General features: G+C 46.5%; 7 protein-coding genes across 7 annotated transcripts; 4 read left to right on the forward strand and 3 right to left on the reverse strand.

Annotated features, from left to right (window-relative positions):
- Positions 1-822: 822 nt before the first annotated feature.
- TRIVIDRAFT_28132 (uncharacterized protein) lies at positions 823-2986 on the forward strand (the record flags this gene model as incomplete). The annotated part of the gene is made up of 3 exons (XM_014101748.1): positions 823-876; positions 931-1362; positions 1421-2986. 3 exons carry the CDS (start codon positions 823-825, stop codon positions 2984-2986), a joined length of 2052 nt encoding a protein of 683 aa, XP_013957223.1.
- A 904-nt stretch (positions 2987-3890) lies between these two features.
- TRIVIDRAFT_29068 (uncharacterized protein) lies at positions 3891-4679 on the forward strand (the record flags this gene model as incomplete). Its single annotated transcript, XM_014101749.1, has 2 exons — positions 3891-4168; positions 4259-4679. The coding sequence occupies 2 exons, from the start codon at positions 3891-3893 to the stop codon at positions 4677-4679; spliced, it is 699 nt and encodes a 232-aa protein (XP_013957224.1).
- Positions 4680-6477: 1798 nt separating this feature from the next.
- On the forward strand, positions 6478-6786 carry TRIVIDRAFT_28184 (uncharacterized protein; the record flags this gene model as incomplete). The annotated part of the gene is made up of 1 exon (XM_014101750.1): positions 6478-6786. A coding segment is annotated over one exon (309 nt), but the record flags the coding sequence as incomplete, so codon positions are not given.
- A 758-nt stretch (positions 6787-7544) lies between these two features.
- Positions 7545-8668, reverse strand: TRIVIDRAFT_209304 (uncharacterized protein; the record flags this gene model as incomplete). The annotated part of the gene is made up of 3 exons (XM_014101751.1): positions 7545-8038; positions 8102-8533; positions 8602-8668. The coding sequence occupies 3 exons, from the start codon at positions 8666-8668 to the stop codon at positions 7674-7676; spliced, it is 864 nt and encodes a 287-aa protein (XP_013957226.1).
- Positions 8669-9328: 660 nt separating this feature from the next.
- Positions 9329-10666, forward strand: TRIVIDRAFT_29230 (uncharacterized protein; the record flags this gene model as incomplete). Its single annotated transcript, XM_014101752.1, has 4 exons — positions 9329-9478; positions 9548-9652; positions 9725-10107; positions 10231-10666. 4 exons carry the CDS (start codon positions 9329-9331, stop codon positions 10664-10666), a joined length of 1074 nt encoding a protein of 357 aa, XP_013957227.1.
- A 310-nt stretch (positions 10667-10976) lies between these two features.
- TRIVIDRAFT_28826 (uncharacterized protein) lies at positions 10977-12135 on the reverse strand (the record flags this gene model as incomplete). Its single annotated transcript, XM_014101753.1, has 3 exons — positions 10977-11467; positions 11524-12012; positions 12069-12135. The coding sequence occupies 3 exons, from the start codon at positions 12133-12135 to the stop codon at positions 10977-10979; spliced, it is 1047 nt and encodes a 348-aa protein (XP_013957228.1).
- A 752-nt stretch (positions 12136-12887) lies between these two features.
- On the reverse strand, positions 12888-13952 carry TRIVIDRAFT_201294 (uncharacterized protein; the record flags this gene model as incomplete). The annotated part of the gene is made up of 1 exon (XM_014101754.1): positions 12888-13952. The coding sequence occupies one exon, from the start codon at positions 13950-13952 to the stop codon at positions 12888-12890; it is 1065 nt and encodes a 354-aa protein (XP_013957229.1).
- Positions 13953-14116: the final 164 nt, after the last annotated feature.

A 14116-nucleotide genomic window follows, 5' to 3' on the forward strand; every position in this document is an offset into this window, starting at 1 on the left:
AAGGCTAAATGAACGTGTAACTTAAATACTATACCATACGATATAGTAACCCTATAATACAGATAGAATTGGAATGTCGGAATTAGGCCGCCTTGACCCAAAGCTCCATTAACACTGGATTTTCTCATCTCCGCTGGAATGGCGATTTTTCATAGTTATATCAGTGGTCGTCGTAACCCTATCACTCTAGTCAATTGTAACATATGTTAAAAAAAATAAACAAATGCCAATATGGACGGTGTGGGAGCTCCGTGCTCGGCATCATCATATTAACATTTCAAATAGAGCCCTGTCCAAAGGCAACCTCATCGCTTGTCCGCGGAATTATCTGAGGCATTTTTTTTTTCCCATAGAGATTTCCTTTAGAGGTGACAAGTCCGAGTGAGTGCTGACAAAACAAAAAAATCCATGGCGGAACCTTTCCTTTGGAGGTTATGTATTCCTATAATTTGCCTTTAGAGGTTACGACTGTCACGGTAGTGTTGGAATGGTGAGGGGTTAAGTGGTTTATGTACAAGTAAGGCGCACGCTCAGTCCGCAGATTAAGCCTTTGGGGGACAAGTGTTGCAGTAAGTGTGGATGCCAACTAGAGCACCATCAACCGCTAAAGGGAATCTCGAGCGAATCAATGTCAATTTGATGTTTGGACTCTGGCCTGATTGACGGTTTCTTGGCAGCGCTCAGCAAAGTGTGACTCCAAGGATGTCCTTATCATTAGCCGAGACGAGTACAAAAGCCGCAACTAATCCTCACCTGAGTTCAACCCCAACTCAGGACAGAGCAATTCCCTACGGAAGCTTTATACTGCCGCTTGAAATCATAATGGCAACTGACATCCATCCCTTCGACCCGCTGCGGCCTGAAGAAATTACCCGAGTAGGTCCTAGTCAACTTTCCCACGTAAACTGACACTAATGAAAATATTGTTAGGTCGCAGAAACTGTGCGGCCCGCGTTCGCAGGTCAGGGACTTAACTTTCGTGTCATTACTCTCAAAGAACCCCCGAAAGCTGAAATGATAGACTTCCTCGAGAGTGAGCATCGCAAACAGCTAGAAGTAAAGAGGCCCTCGCGTTGCGCACGAGTCGAAATGCTGGTCAAGAGTCAAACCGGAAAACACGAATTGCATGAACTTCTCGTCAATATCGATGAAAGCAAGATCATGAGAAAAAAGAATCTTGTAGGAAAGCATTCCTATATTGATTCAGCGTACATGAAAGCAGTGGAAGCCGCTTGTCTCGCCGATGATAAAGTGCAAGCGGAGATCCGCAAGTTAGATCTACCTCCGGGATCAACAGCAATTGTTGAACCTTGGGCATATGCAACTGATGGCATGAATGATATGTCAGAGCGCATCACCATGGTAAGAAGGCCGATATAACCACGTATCTCTCCTGGGTATTAATATTTTGCTGCCAAAGTGCTGGTTCTACTGCCGTCATTTCGATCATCCGGATGTAAACTATTATGCTTACCCCCTCGATATATGTGCTGAGATATCAGAACAACTTGAAGTGATTCGAGTTTATCGCCTACCGGGAACGACAGACGAAGAAATCAACAATGATGATCGCCCCTACGACCGCCGCAAAATACACGCAACTTCATCCAGCGAATACCATCCTGATCTACGGCCAGAGCCGCGATCTACAACCAAGCCCTACCAGGTGGTGCAGCCTGACGGCCCATCGTTCCAAATTCGGGGTAATCAGGTGAATTGGGAAAAATGGAGCTTCCGCGTCGGATTCAACTATCGAGAGGGCCTAACGCTTCATGATATACGGTATGATGGCAGGAGTCTTTTCTACCGCCTCTCTCTAGCCGAAATGTTTGTTCCTTACGGCGACCCACGCGCTCCATATCCACGAAAGGCTGCTTTTGACCTGGGCAACGATGGCGCCGGAATCAACGCAAATAACCTGCAACTCGGCTGTGATTGTTTGGGTACCATTAAATACTTTGATGCCTGGCATAATACTCAATCCGGAGAGCCCATGAAACTACCCAATGTTGTTTGCTGCCACGAACAAGATGATGGCATCCTATGGAAGCACACCAACTTTCGTACCGGCAATGCAGTCGTCACTCGGTCACGTATCCTCGTACTGCAGACAATCATCACAGTCAGCAACTACGAATACATTTTTGCATTCCAATTCGCTCAGGATGCATCCATCTTCTATGAGGTTCGAGCAACTGGGATTCTCTCCACCGTACCACATCATCTAGATCAGAAGGACAAAGTTCCATACGGCACAGTAGTTGCACCTGGCGTTTTGGCGCCTTATCATCAGCACCTATTCAGCCTTCGTATCGATCCGGCCATTGATGGACATCAAAACACCCTGTCAATCGAAGAATCCCATCCTATGCCCATTGATGATCCGACAGTCCGTAACCCATTTGGAGTAGGTTATTACGCTGTGAATCGCAACGTCGAGAAGGAGGGCGGTTTCGATCTAGACATTAGCAAGGGTCGAGTCTTCAAGTTTATTAACGAAAACAAGATCAACCCGATCACTGGAATACCTGTCGGATTCAAGTTGCTTCCCCAGCCAAGTCAGATGCTACTTTCGCATCCGGACTCATATCATGCAAAACGATCCGAATATACCCAACATGCCGTCTGGGTTACTCATTATGAAGACGACGATCTCTTTCCAGCAGGCCGATATACAATGCAGTCTTCAGGCGGCGATGGTATTGCTTCACGTATTCAGGAGCGAAATACGTTGTGTTCTCCCAGATCGGTGAGGAACGCAGATATCGTTGTTTGGCATACATTTGGATCCACTCACAATCCACGGATAGAGGATTGGCCTGTCATGCCGAATGAAAAAATGATAGTTGGCCTCAAACCAGTCAACTTTTTTACCGGCAACCCGGGATTAGACGTACCCGTGTCAACTCAAGAGAAGAATAAGAGTGTTTTATACACAGAAGGGTTGGAGCAGAAGACAGATATATGTTGTGGAACCCGCCTGTGAGAAAGATCATTCGTAGAATTCTGGGAAACAACACAAGTTCCCTTACCGTACGGCGGAACTTTAATAGGCGTCACAACTCAACATCTTATTGTGGCAGTAAAGGTCCTATAGAGATGACATTTAAAAATCACCACTTATCGAACTATATATTGGGGGAATAGTTTAGTTTATGTATATGTATAGGCGAACGCCACATAGGTTAACCAAAAACGCAACTATTTACGTTGAGAACCAAACATTAGTAAACACCCAATCATAAATGTATACTCATTGCACACTGCTTCAAAAAGTTTCCAAAAAGCTAATTATTAATAAAGCGTTTACGGCAAAATTAGTTGTTATGCTTCATGTGTGTCCCCGATTCCGCAACGTATATATCCCTTGATACGGTTTTTGTTATGTACTAGCACAAAATGACTGGTCTGTGGACACTCAGAATGCTCATCCTCATCACCCATCCTTTAAACAAAGTTCGTTGAAACAAACTCTGAACGGAAGAACCCCATACGTAACATGTTCGTCATTCACAGAAGGATTGCATGTGCAAGGAGCATTGCATCCCCAAGTCACCAGATTCGTGAGATAGACTAGCGCCCGTAGATAGCCACACGGTCGCGGATAGGCCACCCCAATTAGTTAATTGGTCGCGTGCCAGCAGACTCTGGCGCTGCCTCTAACGGTCCAGTTCTGATGAATATATCACGTAGAGTTTGTGTGTGGTATGTGAACATTATCGTGCTTTCCCTGCAAGGTTGTTTTACTAACGTATATAAACACACTGACTTACTATCGGCATTTTTCTAAACCCCAACGATCTGTAGAACCACTTCTTCCCAGGGTCCTAATAACAAGAATATCTGCATTGTCGATTCCCCAAGTTTAAGTCTCCCTGACGGTAACAACCATGTGGTGCTCCCTCTTATTTACTTTTGCTCTACTTGCGCTTTGTCCATTGGGCAAACAGGTCAAAGTCAACTTACAGTGGGCGATTTGCGACGCAGATCCCCAGACTGTACTCCGGAAGCTTGGCGAAGACGGTACCCGCGAGCCATATAAAAAGACCCCCATTACTTATTACGATACGGACCCTCCCTCATATTCCTGGGGCGGGCTTATGTTTCGCACGAAAACTAGACGCGATGAGGAGCTTTCAGCGGTAAAGGTCCATTTCGATCCAAGAACGTCAAATTCCCAGGCGGCATTCTTCTATTACACAAAAGCTGCATTGGTTGAATCACATTTCGACGGAATAGCACTGGACACAGAAGAGAGGTTCCTTTGTGTCTGGGATCGATACGGTAATAACACATCATTTGCCTGTCAAATACAGTCGCTATTAGACGGGAGAAGAAAACTTTGGACTGATGAGCAAATTCGCTTCGCCGAACGTTTCCAAAGGGTCCATTGGACGGACCTCGTCGGCTTTGGGCCCAACCCAAATCCCAAGTGGCGCCTAAACATCTCCGACCATGAGGGTGTGTTTGATGACGTACAGGCGGAAACCTTTCACCTGATGGAGCTTGAAGTGAAAGTTCTCAGGTACGAAGCCGACGAGGTTTACGGAGATATTAGCAAATACCTAAGAGAGCATAATATCTCATTATGTTATGAGCAGGAGCCAAGAACTTTAAGACTTTTCCGAAGTATGGGTTACAATCGAAGCCACAAGAGCCTGATAAAACAGTATGAATAATATAATGCACCCAATGAGAGGAATCTTGATGGTATTGGAGGTGGTGGCCGTATAATCATCTTTATTTATGCAACTATTCATGTGTTTGATGAAGCCACTAGGATAGCGAGTAGTAATGTGAGCCTCATAATACCCAACATGACTACAACTTTCCTGAGCCACATACTCCGATACAAGCTGAGCGTTTCCTCGGCTCTTATTTCTTTGCCCTGGTAACTTTTCGTTCTCAGGGACATGTGGTTTGGGGCATTCTGAGTTGGCGTGCCTTCCTCGTAGTAGGGAAGCTAGAGACTCTTGACAGATTGCCTTCTCGGTATTGCTTCCGTCTCTTGCTCACCAAGACCTATAATTTCCTGAATGCTAGCTTCTTCAATATCTTTATCGCCATCGTTGTCTAATTTTGCGTAGTGTTTAGGACCCTTCTCCTTCTCTATCATGTTTCTCAGACTCGTCCTTTCTCTGGATTTGGCCAGATCAACAAAACCAGTTCCAACTTCTTCGAAATTATTGCTATCAATATTCCTGCCTCGCACACCTAACGATAACAATGTCGTAGTCCCCGAAATAAATGAAAGAGGGTTGGAATTTATAAGCTGTTACTATCGCACGTTACATCATATGCTTCTTTGTACTTGTCGAATGGCAATAATGAAGAATCTGTGAGGCCTGTGGACACTGTAGCGTTATCACAAAGAGTGGCAATATTCATTCTACGCCGCCCATTCTAAAGAGCTGAGTGCGAAGTAAATAGATGCACATTCATCTTGATCCCTTGACGCAATATCAACAAAGGGTGTAATCCCCGCTTTCATATGTCATATTAGTTATCGCCTATAGGACAGTTTATGAATGCACGCTAATTCTTTACGTCACTCGTGAATATTTTCGCCATCCAAGCTTTTGTTTCTTAGAGACACTCATTCCCACCTCCTTCCAGTAGTACGGAGTACTCGTACAAAAATATGCCAATCGTGTCATCGTTGGGCAATGTGTCAAGGGTCCGAAAATCCCCAATATATCTGCAACCGCTTCCACTTGATTGGCCTGATATTTAGTAGCCAACCTTTAACCAGTTAGGTTCTGTCGAACTAATTGGGCCCAGGGCTAGTAGGTCTTACTCGTGATACTTATGAGGTTGATACCCTGTTCTACAGTTTGCCCCTTGAGAATCCGTAATTTATGGGGATAACTATGAAAAATGAAACGATTGTCAGCAGATTCACATCCGTTGTATATTCACGCGAATGAGGGAATCCGCCTTTGAGAATATCGCATACCAAAACTTTATCACGCAACTTCTATAGCCATACAGTCATGACAATGGTTTTTACTTGAGCAACCTGATTTAGCCCCTTCTATAACCACGCTCGGCTGTCGCTCATTTTGAGCGGCACTGGCCGCAGCCTACGGCATTTTCCACCAGGTCGGTATGATGGACTGAGGGCATCCCAATAGTCCCAGCATCTCAAGGGCCAACCTGATTATTGATCTGGCTGCGAGAGGCGGTGCTACTGATTGCTCAGTGATTTAGAATCATGATGGAGATTTATGAGTTGGTTTGCTTCAACGTAGTATAATAATCATAGGTGATCGTCTATCCTACAGAACCGATTCCCTGGTGCCAAGGTGTTGGCTACTGCAGGTGTCAACCTGCATGTGCAGGAATAGCTAGACCCTGGTTTCATGGCCTTCTATTGGGACTCTTTATTCCCGAATCAGACAGATTGACATTCTTCCTAAGAACGGCGAATTCTATCTCGAGGGACATGTCCTGCGAGCTGTCGAGGTCGGCTAGGGAGACATCATGAACGCAACTGTGCTCCATGTCCCTACCCTGGACATGGCCGTTACAGGCGATGTGGTTTACGGAAACTGCTTCCAAATGTTTGAGACGAACGCAACGGCCCTGCAAGATCTGTGGGTCACGGCAATACCCAAGGTCAAAGCTCTGGCCCCCAAGATTGTCGTCCCCTCACACATGCATGAGGACGAACGGTTCGAGCCATCGCATTTGCAGGAGACGGAGCAATACATTGTCAATTGGCGAAAGTCTAAAGAGCGTTTGCGGACGTGGCAGCAGCTAGAAGCGGCGATGAAGCGGCGATAACCGGAGAGAACTGGTTCATTTGTTCTATGTGTGAGTGCGCAGACGGAGTTTGGCGCTGCATTCTCATAATTGCGGGCTGATTGGAAGCCGGTTTTGGATATCTAGGCAGCCAAATTGTTTGATGATGGGGTCTTTCCTATTCCAGAAAGAGCTGCGGGATTCGATGCTCAGTATGTAAATGCTATATATGGATAGTGGGTTATGCGATTTCTTCACTTGCGTCCTTTCCATTGGATGGTCTTCTAACCAAATACCGGGGCCGTTTCACGGACCGTTAGCTCCTGAGCTCACACCACTTCATACTGTACACTGACTTAGCCAAACGACTATTAGCAGAGGCATGGATCGCGCTGACTCGTGTTCTCCAGTCTGTACTGTCAACACCCGAGATTGTCTCAGCTACTTGATACAAGGGTATTGCAATGCCGGGGTTAGTGGCCAAGCTCACCAGGTAGTAGGTATTTGCGTGCGGGATTATTTGCCGAGCTGGGTAAAGTAGCCGCTGCAGGAGAACAAGACAAGAATACGACGCGTAATTTTCCGCTGTCAAGCCCTCCACATGGTGTGCCGTTGCATTATGCAGATCAGGCGAAGCGTTTCAGCCACCTATTTCCAAGTTTCTCTCTAGCTGGGTAAGGAATTGGGCTGGTTCAGCATTCTTCAGACCAGATTACTGCTTTGAGTAAAGAAACGAGATGGAAACTAATGTAAACAATTTTACAATCTGGGGATTGTACTCGTATTGAAGAAGCTTGGGTAAACTTACTCAAAGTGTTTAGCGCTTCAACGAAAAACCATGCTAGCTTGCTTATCTATGTACTCATACTCCGTACTATGCAATTTAATCCTGGAAAGCTCCAACTCGCTCAAGGCACTAAATCCCTAGTTTACTGCGCCGGCACTTCTAAAAGACGCTTCAAAACCTCGTCGTCGCTGGGGTTTCCCTCTCCTTTGATGGTTTCGTACGCGGGATAGAGCACCGTCTTTTCGATTTCCTTGTACGTTCCATCAGCCACAAAAATCACGTCTCCCTGTCTGGATGCATCGGCCATCAGGTGAGCCGCAGCGCGGGCGACCGCCAAAGCGGGCTGTGGCACATGCGAGATGCCTCTCATAAGGCCTTCCAAGTCTGGGAGGACGTTGCTCATCGTCCATGAAGGCATCAGAGTATTGATGCGGATGGGAACTCCCGCAACACCTGCAAGCCGTGCAAGTCCTCTGCCGAAACCTAGGACACCATGCTTGGCCGTGGCTACATGATTTGGTCAGCATGACAAACCGTCATCAACATTGCAGTGCTTTACTCTCGACTTACAGTAATCGACGGCTCGAAGGGGTTGCAACCCGGTGCTAGAGCCCATAAGCACAATGCTACCACCTTCAGGCTGTTCCTTCATATAGTGAACAGCCAGAGAAGCTGTGTTGATGAGGCCTCTCAAACCGATGTCCAGGAGCTCGTGAGTCGGTTCCTGCAGGTTCCCCTCCTCATCCGTCTCAAGAGCCAGGTAGTTAGCTCGGGGACCAACGCCGGCGTTAGCGAAAACGCAGTCGATTCGGCCATGGTGCTGCTTCGCCTTCTCAAATAGCGCTCTCAGGTCACCCCAGTTGGCTACATTGGTCTTCACATATAGCAGGCCGGGCGTTTCTGTCTCGGAGGCCGCGGGTGGGTTGACATCGCCGCTGACCACAGATGCCCCTAATGACAGTAAAAGGTTGACTGTTGCGAGGCCAATACCTGACGAGCCGCCTATAGTTGATCCAGGGTTAAGTCTGATCACAGCTGGAATCCCATGCAAAGAGGTGAAATGGCCGTACCTGTGAGGACAACCACTTTGCCCTTGAGGACACTAAGATCCTCGTTCTTGATGAGAAATTCTGCCATGATGTTGAGATATGATGATATTTTGGAATGATGGAGACGGTGGAATAGGAGAAGGTCAAGGCAATGTGATATATAGCACGAGCAAGATAGACAAAGCGGTCAGGGAATAGGCATCTCGAGAAGCAGACTAGAAGAAGCCACATTATGCATTATGGCCCCTTTACCTGGGGCATAGTAGTGAAACCAGTCTAGTCCGGCTGTCGCCCCACGCGTATACACGGTATTGCATAGTACTGGTTCGCGGCATTTGAGCCCACATCCTCTATATTAAGGGTGAGCACAATGTACCCATATATGTACCCGTTAGTCGTACGTTGAGAAGCCAATTGTTCGGCTTCGGTTCTAAGTTAGTCACTATAAGTGGGAACACGGGTATACTCGAGTCCCGCTAGCCGTTCTGCCCCCGGTGGAACTTGTCAGGCGGTGATCGAGTAATGAACTCTAAGCATGGATCAAAACAGGAAATGATGAGCGGCGTTTTTTATTTTCACTTGGGTCTCATCCTCGCCGATCTTCTTGCTCTGCAGTAGAAGAAGTAGTCTTAAACTTCACAACTCTTCTCTTCTCTGAATCTCTACAACTCTGCAACTCTCCGCAACTCCCTGCAACTCTTCCTCTCTTCAACCCCCTCTGCTAGCAGCACTCAATTGGTCTGCTATCATGGTTCAGCCAGCAGGGGACGGCGTCCAGCTTCTCCATGCTTCAATAGTCTTGCTCGTTCTCAGTTGGATCACATTCATTACACGAATATCAGTCCGAGTATGGCGAAAAGCAACAGGTTGGGATGACATTTTGATGTTTATAGGCATCGTACGTATACAGCCAAAACAGCTTGTTGTCTTACGAAAACTCCAGAAAAAAAATTCTAATGCTCCGCAGCTTCTCTTTACGGTAACAGCTTCCCTATGCATTGTCTGCTGCTATCTCGGATCTGGTCAGCTTAGAGCTGTCCTGCCTGCCAGTGCAATCATGCGCGGGACCAAGGTGAGAACTCTCTCCCTCTTCGATTGCGAGTCGAAAAAAAGTGGAAAAGTGAAAACTGACTCTCGCCAAAAGCTCTTCTTTATTGCTGAGTACTTTTACGCCTCCAGCACCGTCTTCATCAAGGCTAGCATCGCCATGACTCTTCTCCGAATCGCGGAATCCCGCCGTCGTTATAAGTGGATTATCTGGAGCGTAATAATCGCCACGATCATTTCATGCATCGTCTTCATAGCCGGCATTTCCAACATTTGCCATCCCATCACTACTCTCTGGGGTGAAACCACCACCGGAACATGCAATCTCGACCTTAACAGCGACGTTAGCTTCTTCTTCTCTGCTATTGAGATTATAACAGACTGGGCTTTGGCGTTTCTGCCTGGGGCCTTGTTGTGGAACATCCAGATGAAGAGCAGGGTCAAGTTCTCGGTGGCCATCATCCTCGGGATGGGTGCTTTGTATGTCTCCTTGTCTCCGAATTCTCCCCCCCCCCCTTGGCCAAGAATGGGCCCACCCCGTGTTGCCACTATTATAAATCTAGGTATACGAGGACGAGCTCTCACAAGCTAACTCTTCACCAGTGCAAGTTGCGCGACAATCGTCCGACTCCGCTATCTAACCCTGTACAGTAACCCCGCAGAATTCATGTTCGGCACCGGGAGGATCGGTCTCTGGTCCATCATTGAAGAAGGCATCGGCATCATTGCCGGCTCGCTGCATGCTCTGCGTCCTCTTCTCTCCCTCCCCATCTTCGGCGGCAGCACCAGCGGCAACACAAATGGCTCAGCTTCAGCCAACAAGTACTTGCGGTCGGGCGGCGGACATCCGGGGATGCGACCGGATATAAACCTGGATACGTTTCACCAGCTCGGAGATACGGATGGGGATGGGGAGAGCTCCAAGCACATTTTGAAGGAGACCCAGGTCACAATGATGAGAAGCGAGCGAACTGCTTCGCCAGGGGAGTACGACAGGAGTCAGGTTCTGGGGTGGAAGCAGAATAATTACGAGGGCTGATTTAGAGCTGATTAAGAGCTGATTTAGAGCTGATACCCTTCATCCGGGCTGCCGGGTTAGTATATATGACAGGCGCATAAAACACGGCAGGATGTAATCTCGACTTAGACATGGAAAAAGGGCACCACTGAAAGGGGGGAAATGACATAGAATGTCGATCTTTATGGCAACTAATAAACGCTAGTCAACTGTGGCTGCAACCGGCTCTTCCGCGCTAGCATAATGTTGAGAATCCTTCAAGGCTCAGTATCCACTGCGTGCCGTCTGTGCTAGATTGTAATGCTAAAGACTACTTACTCTAGCTTGCAGCTTATTCGGAGCTGTTACCAGAGAGTTGGCTTCTCAGGTCTCTAATCCCCTTGAGGACTTCCCGCCGATTTCCATCGTAGTTGACTTTTCTCATCCACTCCTCCAAGCTCCTGATTCGCTGTGGATGGATTCTATCCAACAACGCCATATCCCTGGTCGCGCCTTTGCCCTCGCTCCAGTATCGCCACCAAGCCGTGAAATTCTCCCGCCAAGTCATAGTAGATTTGTCACGAACCGCGTTTGGGCCTGCAGCCCAGTTGGCGGGCGCGTTGGGATAAGGTTCAGCTTTTTCTAAATATTCCTCGAGCGGTAGACACTTGTGAGTAGCCTTCTTGCCAGTGACTCTGGTGAATGTCTCTGCAATATCCGGCATACTGACTTGATCCGTGGCGACTTCAAGGTCAAGGCCAGCTGACTCATGTAGGTTGTCAAAGATCCAGAGATTATAGAAACCGACATCTTCAAGTGCTATTAGGGGAATTTTCCCGTCACCTGGAGAAAAGAAATAAGAATGCGAAGACTCAGAGCAAAAGGGGTGGTGAACTTACTAGCAGGATTCGCCCAAACAAATGATCCGTCATCCTGTTCCTGTGGCACATACATGCCGTCCCAGAGCATATCCATATATGGGCCAGTAGTGAATAGCGTCGTCTTCATGCCCTCCTGGCCATGGCTGAGGATTAAGTCGCCAATGCGGCCTTTCGCATCGTTGTGGCCCCAGTGGTATTTTTCATCCCAACCTGCTTTGCGAAGCGCGTAGTCTGAATTTGCCCAGATGTAATGCTTCACACCCTGGTGCCTGGCAATCTCATAGGCCCTAATGCCGTAAAAACCTTCGTTTTTCTCGCCAAGAGTAAACCCATCCAGGTTCACCCACGCACCATACACCCCATTGAACGCAGCATGGAGGTCCTCCAAATTGTCTTGGCTACCTTCAAAGAGAGTAACATTCGGCAAAGCAGCCAGCTGAAGAGCCCGGGGTGATTTGGAGTTTCGAGTGAGGACCCTCACACTATAGCGAGTGCTTTCAGAGAGCGCTGATGAAGTATTTATTGTTAGCCTGAAATTAAAATCTAGAGGGGATTTTCCTAACCTTTCACAACTGGGATGCCTTGGGCGCCCGTTCCGCCAATGACTAAGATCAGTTTCAAGTCTGACATTTTAGTAGCTGAAATCCAGATAGTAGTTCTCTACTCCGTAGTCTTTTACAATTTGCAGCAAATTCCGTAGACTATGAGCTTAATTGTTGTCAATAGATAAATTGAATGGTTCACTCTGTCGAATATATACTGTAATGGTTACAATATCTATTGCATACACTATAGTTCAGATATCTGTTCATTGGTGATTGTAATTATGATTAGTGATCTGATGTTCTGTATAAATGATTAGTGATCTTGTGTTTGGCTGTTGGCAGCATCTCTATAAAAGAGATTATTAATTACCTGGTCAATCTCTGGCGATTAGTAATCATTAAATCGCAAATCTATTGTAATCAATCCGTATGGCTCTTTGGATAACTTGATATGGTAACTTGCTGACAATTCTGTGGTATAACTCTACCGTGTTGTTAGATAATTCTCCCCGAGCTGGCTGAATCGAATTAGGATATAGAAACTAACACTTCGAAGTGCGTTATTACGTTAGTTTTCCAGCTCGAGAGATGTTCAATATTACTTATAATCGCAATACTAAAAGCTTAGATACACTCAATGGTAGTTTCCAAGAGGTCTAAAAAGTCTAACAGAAAGTAAACTGCAAGATACTACTACCCTTCAAGCTCTAGATACAATGCGTCAGAAATCACATGCTCTGGTCCTAGTATTAATATCTTAGTGCAATTGTGATTATCTGTCTAAACTTGAACGGAATGGTAGCTTAAATTGTATTATGGTAAAAAAGCAATCGTAACTTATTCTGCTTTTGAAACATTCAATGCATATGTCCATGCCTTGTCATCAATGACAAAAAAGAGCTGCGAGGTGGGACTATGAGATAAGGAATCCCCATCATGGGGCACACTAAGGGCATAAACATCGCCGTAATTCCTCTTTTGGGAATCACGGATCCATTGGTAACCCCAATGTCCCTTGTTATCACGGATAAGCTCCAAAACCTTTTCAAATTCATTGTCCAAAGCATTTCCAATCCTATTCCCTAAATAGTTGCATTTCCAGCCTTGCATTTTGAGTACGATTGTATTTTTCTCGTCGGGAAGATTCACGACTGATAGGTTACCGCCTATCACATCGCTTTCACCTTGAACAAGTGTCATGATGTAATCTTTCCTGTATTCAAAAGTACATTTAGCAAAGAGGTCTTTCTCATGATTTTCTTTCTTCTGAGGATAATATTCCTGTAAGAGTCCGGAGGTATCAAACAGAATACCAGATCCTGGCTCAGGAATTTTCGTCCAATCCGTCGACTTCGTAATAATACCGTGAGGGACCATATCTGGAAAGGATATGTAGCGACGGGGAGTTAATTTAAGTGCCCCGACAAGATTAACAGTGTAAATGTCCCTTTTATCATCGCAATTGCCGTCGATAATCGTCCCTACTTGGTAGATACCAGGTGAAGCCTCCTTTGTGAGTCGAGAGATCTTGAGCTGAGTCCCTCTGACTGAGACATGAAATAGGAGAATAATCCCAACTTTTCTCTCGTTAGGTATCCACTTTAAAACATCATTGAAGAAAAGCGCCCTGCTGGTTGTGTCGGAGCCTTCGGTGGTGTGGAAACTGTCTGAGGCGAATCGACCTGCGAGATGTAATCCTTTGATTCCAATTTGCAGGCCAGCATCGATCGGGGCAGGCCATGCCGCCACACCAGCAACAGAGAGGAAAAGCCCTGCAGCAGCCATTGCTTTGGCATAAGCATCGCGGGACCCCCTTTCTGCAATAAAGCAGAAGACAAGCTCCTTCCGGTCATTGATAACCGAAATTGTATTATCATTAGAACCGAAAGGGGAAACGCTCATCGTGCCGTGTTATTGAATATTAAGATAAAGTGTTAACTAGTTGAGCGTATGCTTGGGTCTCTTAGAAAAGTCAATGCAAGTTGGATAGGTGGTGCTTGGGTGAGCACTACATCTTATAAATGAAGGATAAGTTTGTTTAACGTCATGGATGATTGGCAACTAAC

Source organism: Trichoderma virens, assembly GCF_000170995.1.
Source record: "Trichoderma virens Gv29-8 chromosome Unknown TRIVIscaffold_6, whole genome shotgun sequence".
Taxonomy (NCBI): domain Eukaryota; kingdom Fungi; phylum Ascomycota; class Sordariomycetes; order Hypocreales; family Hypocreaceae; genus Trichoderma; species Trichoderma virens.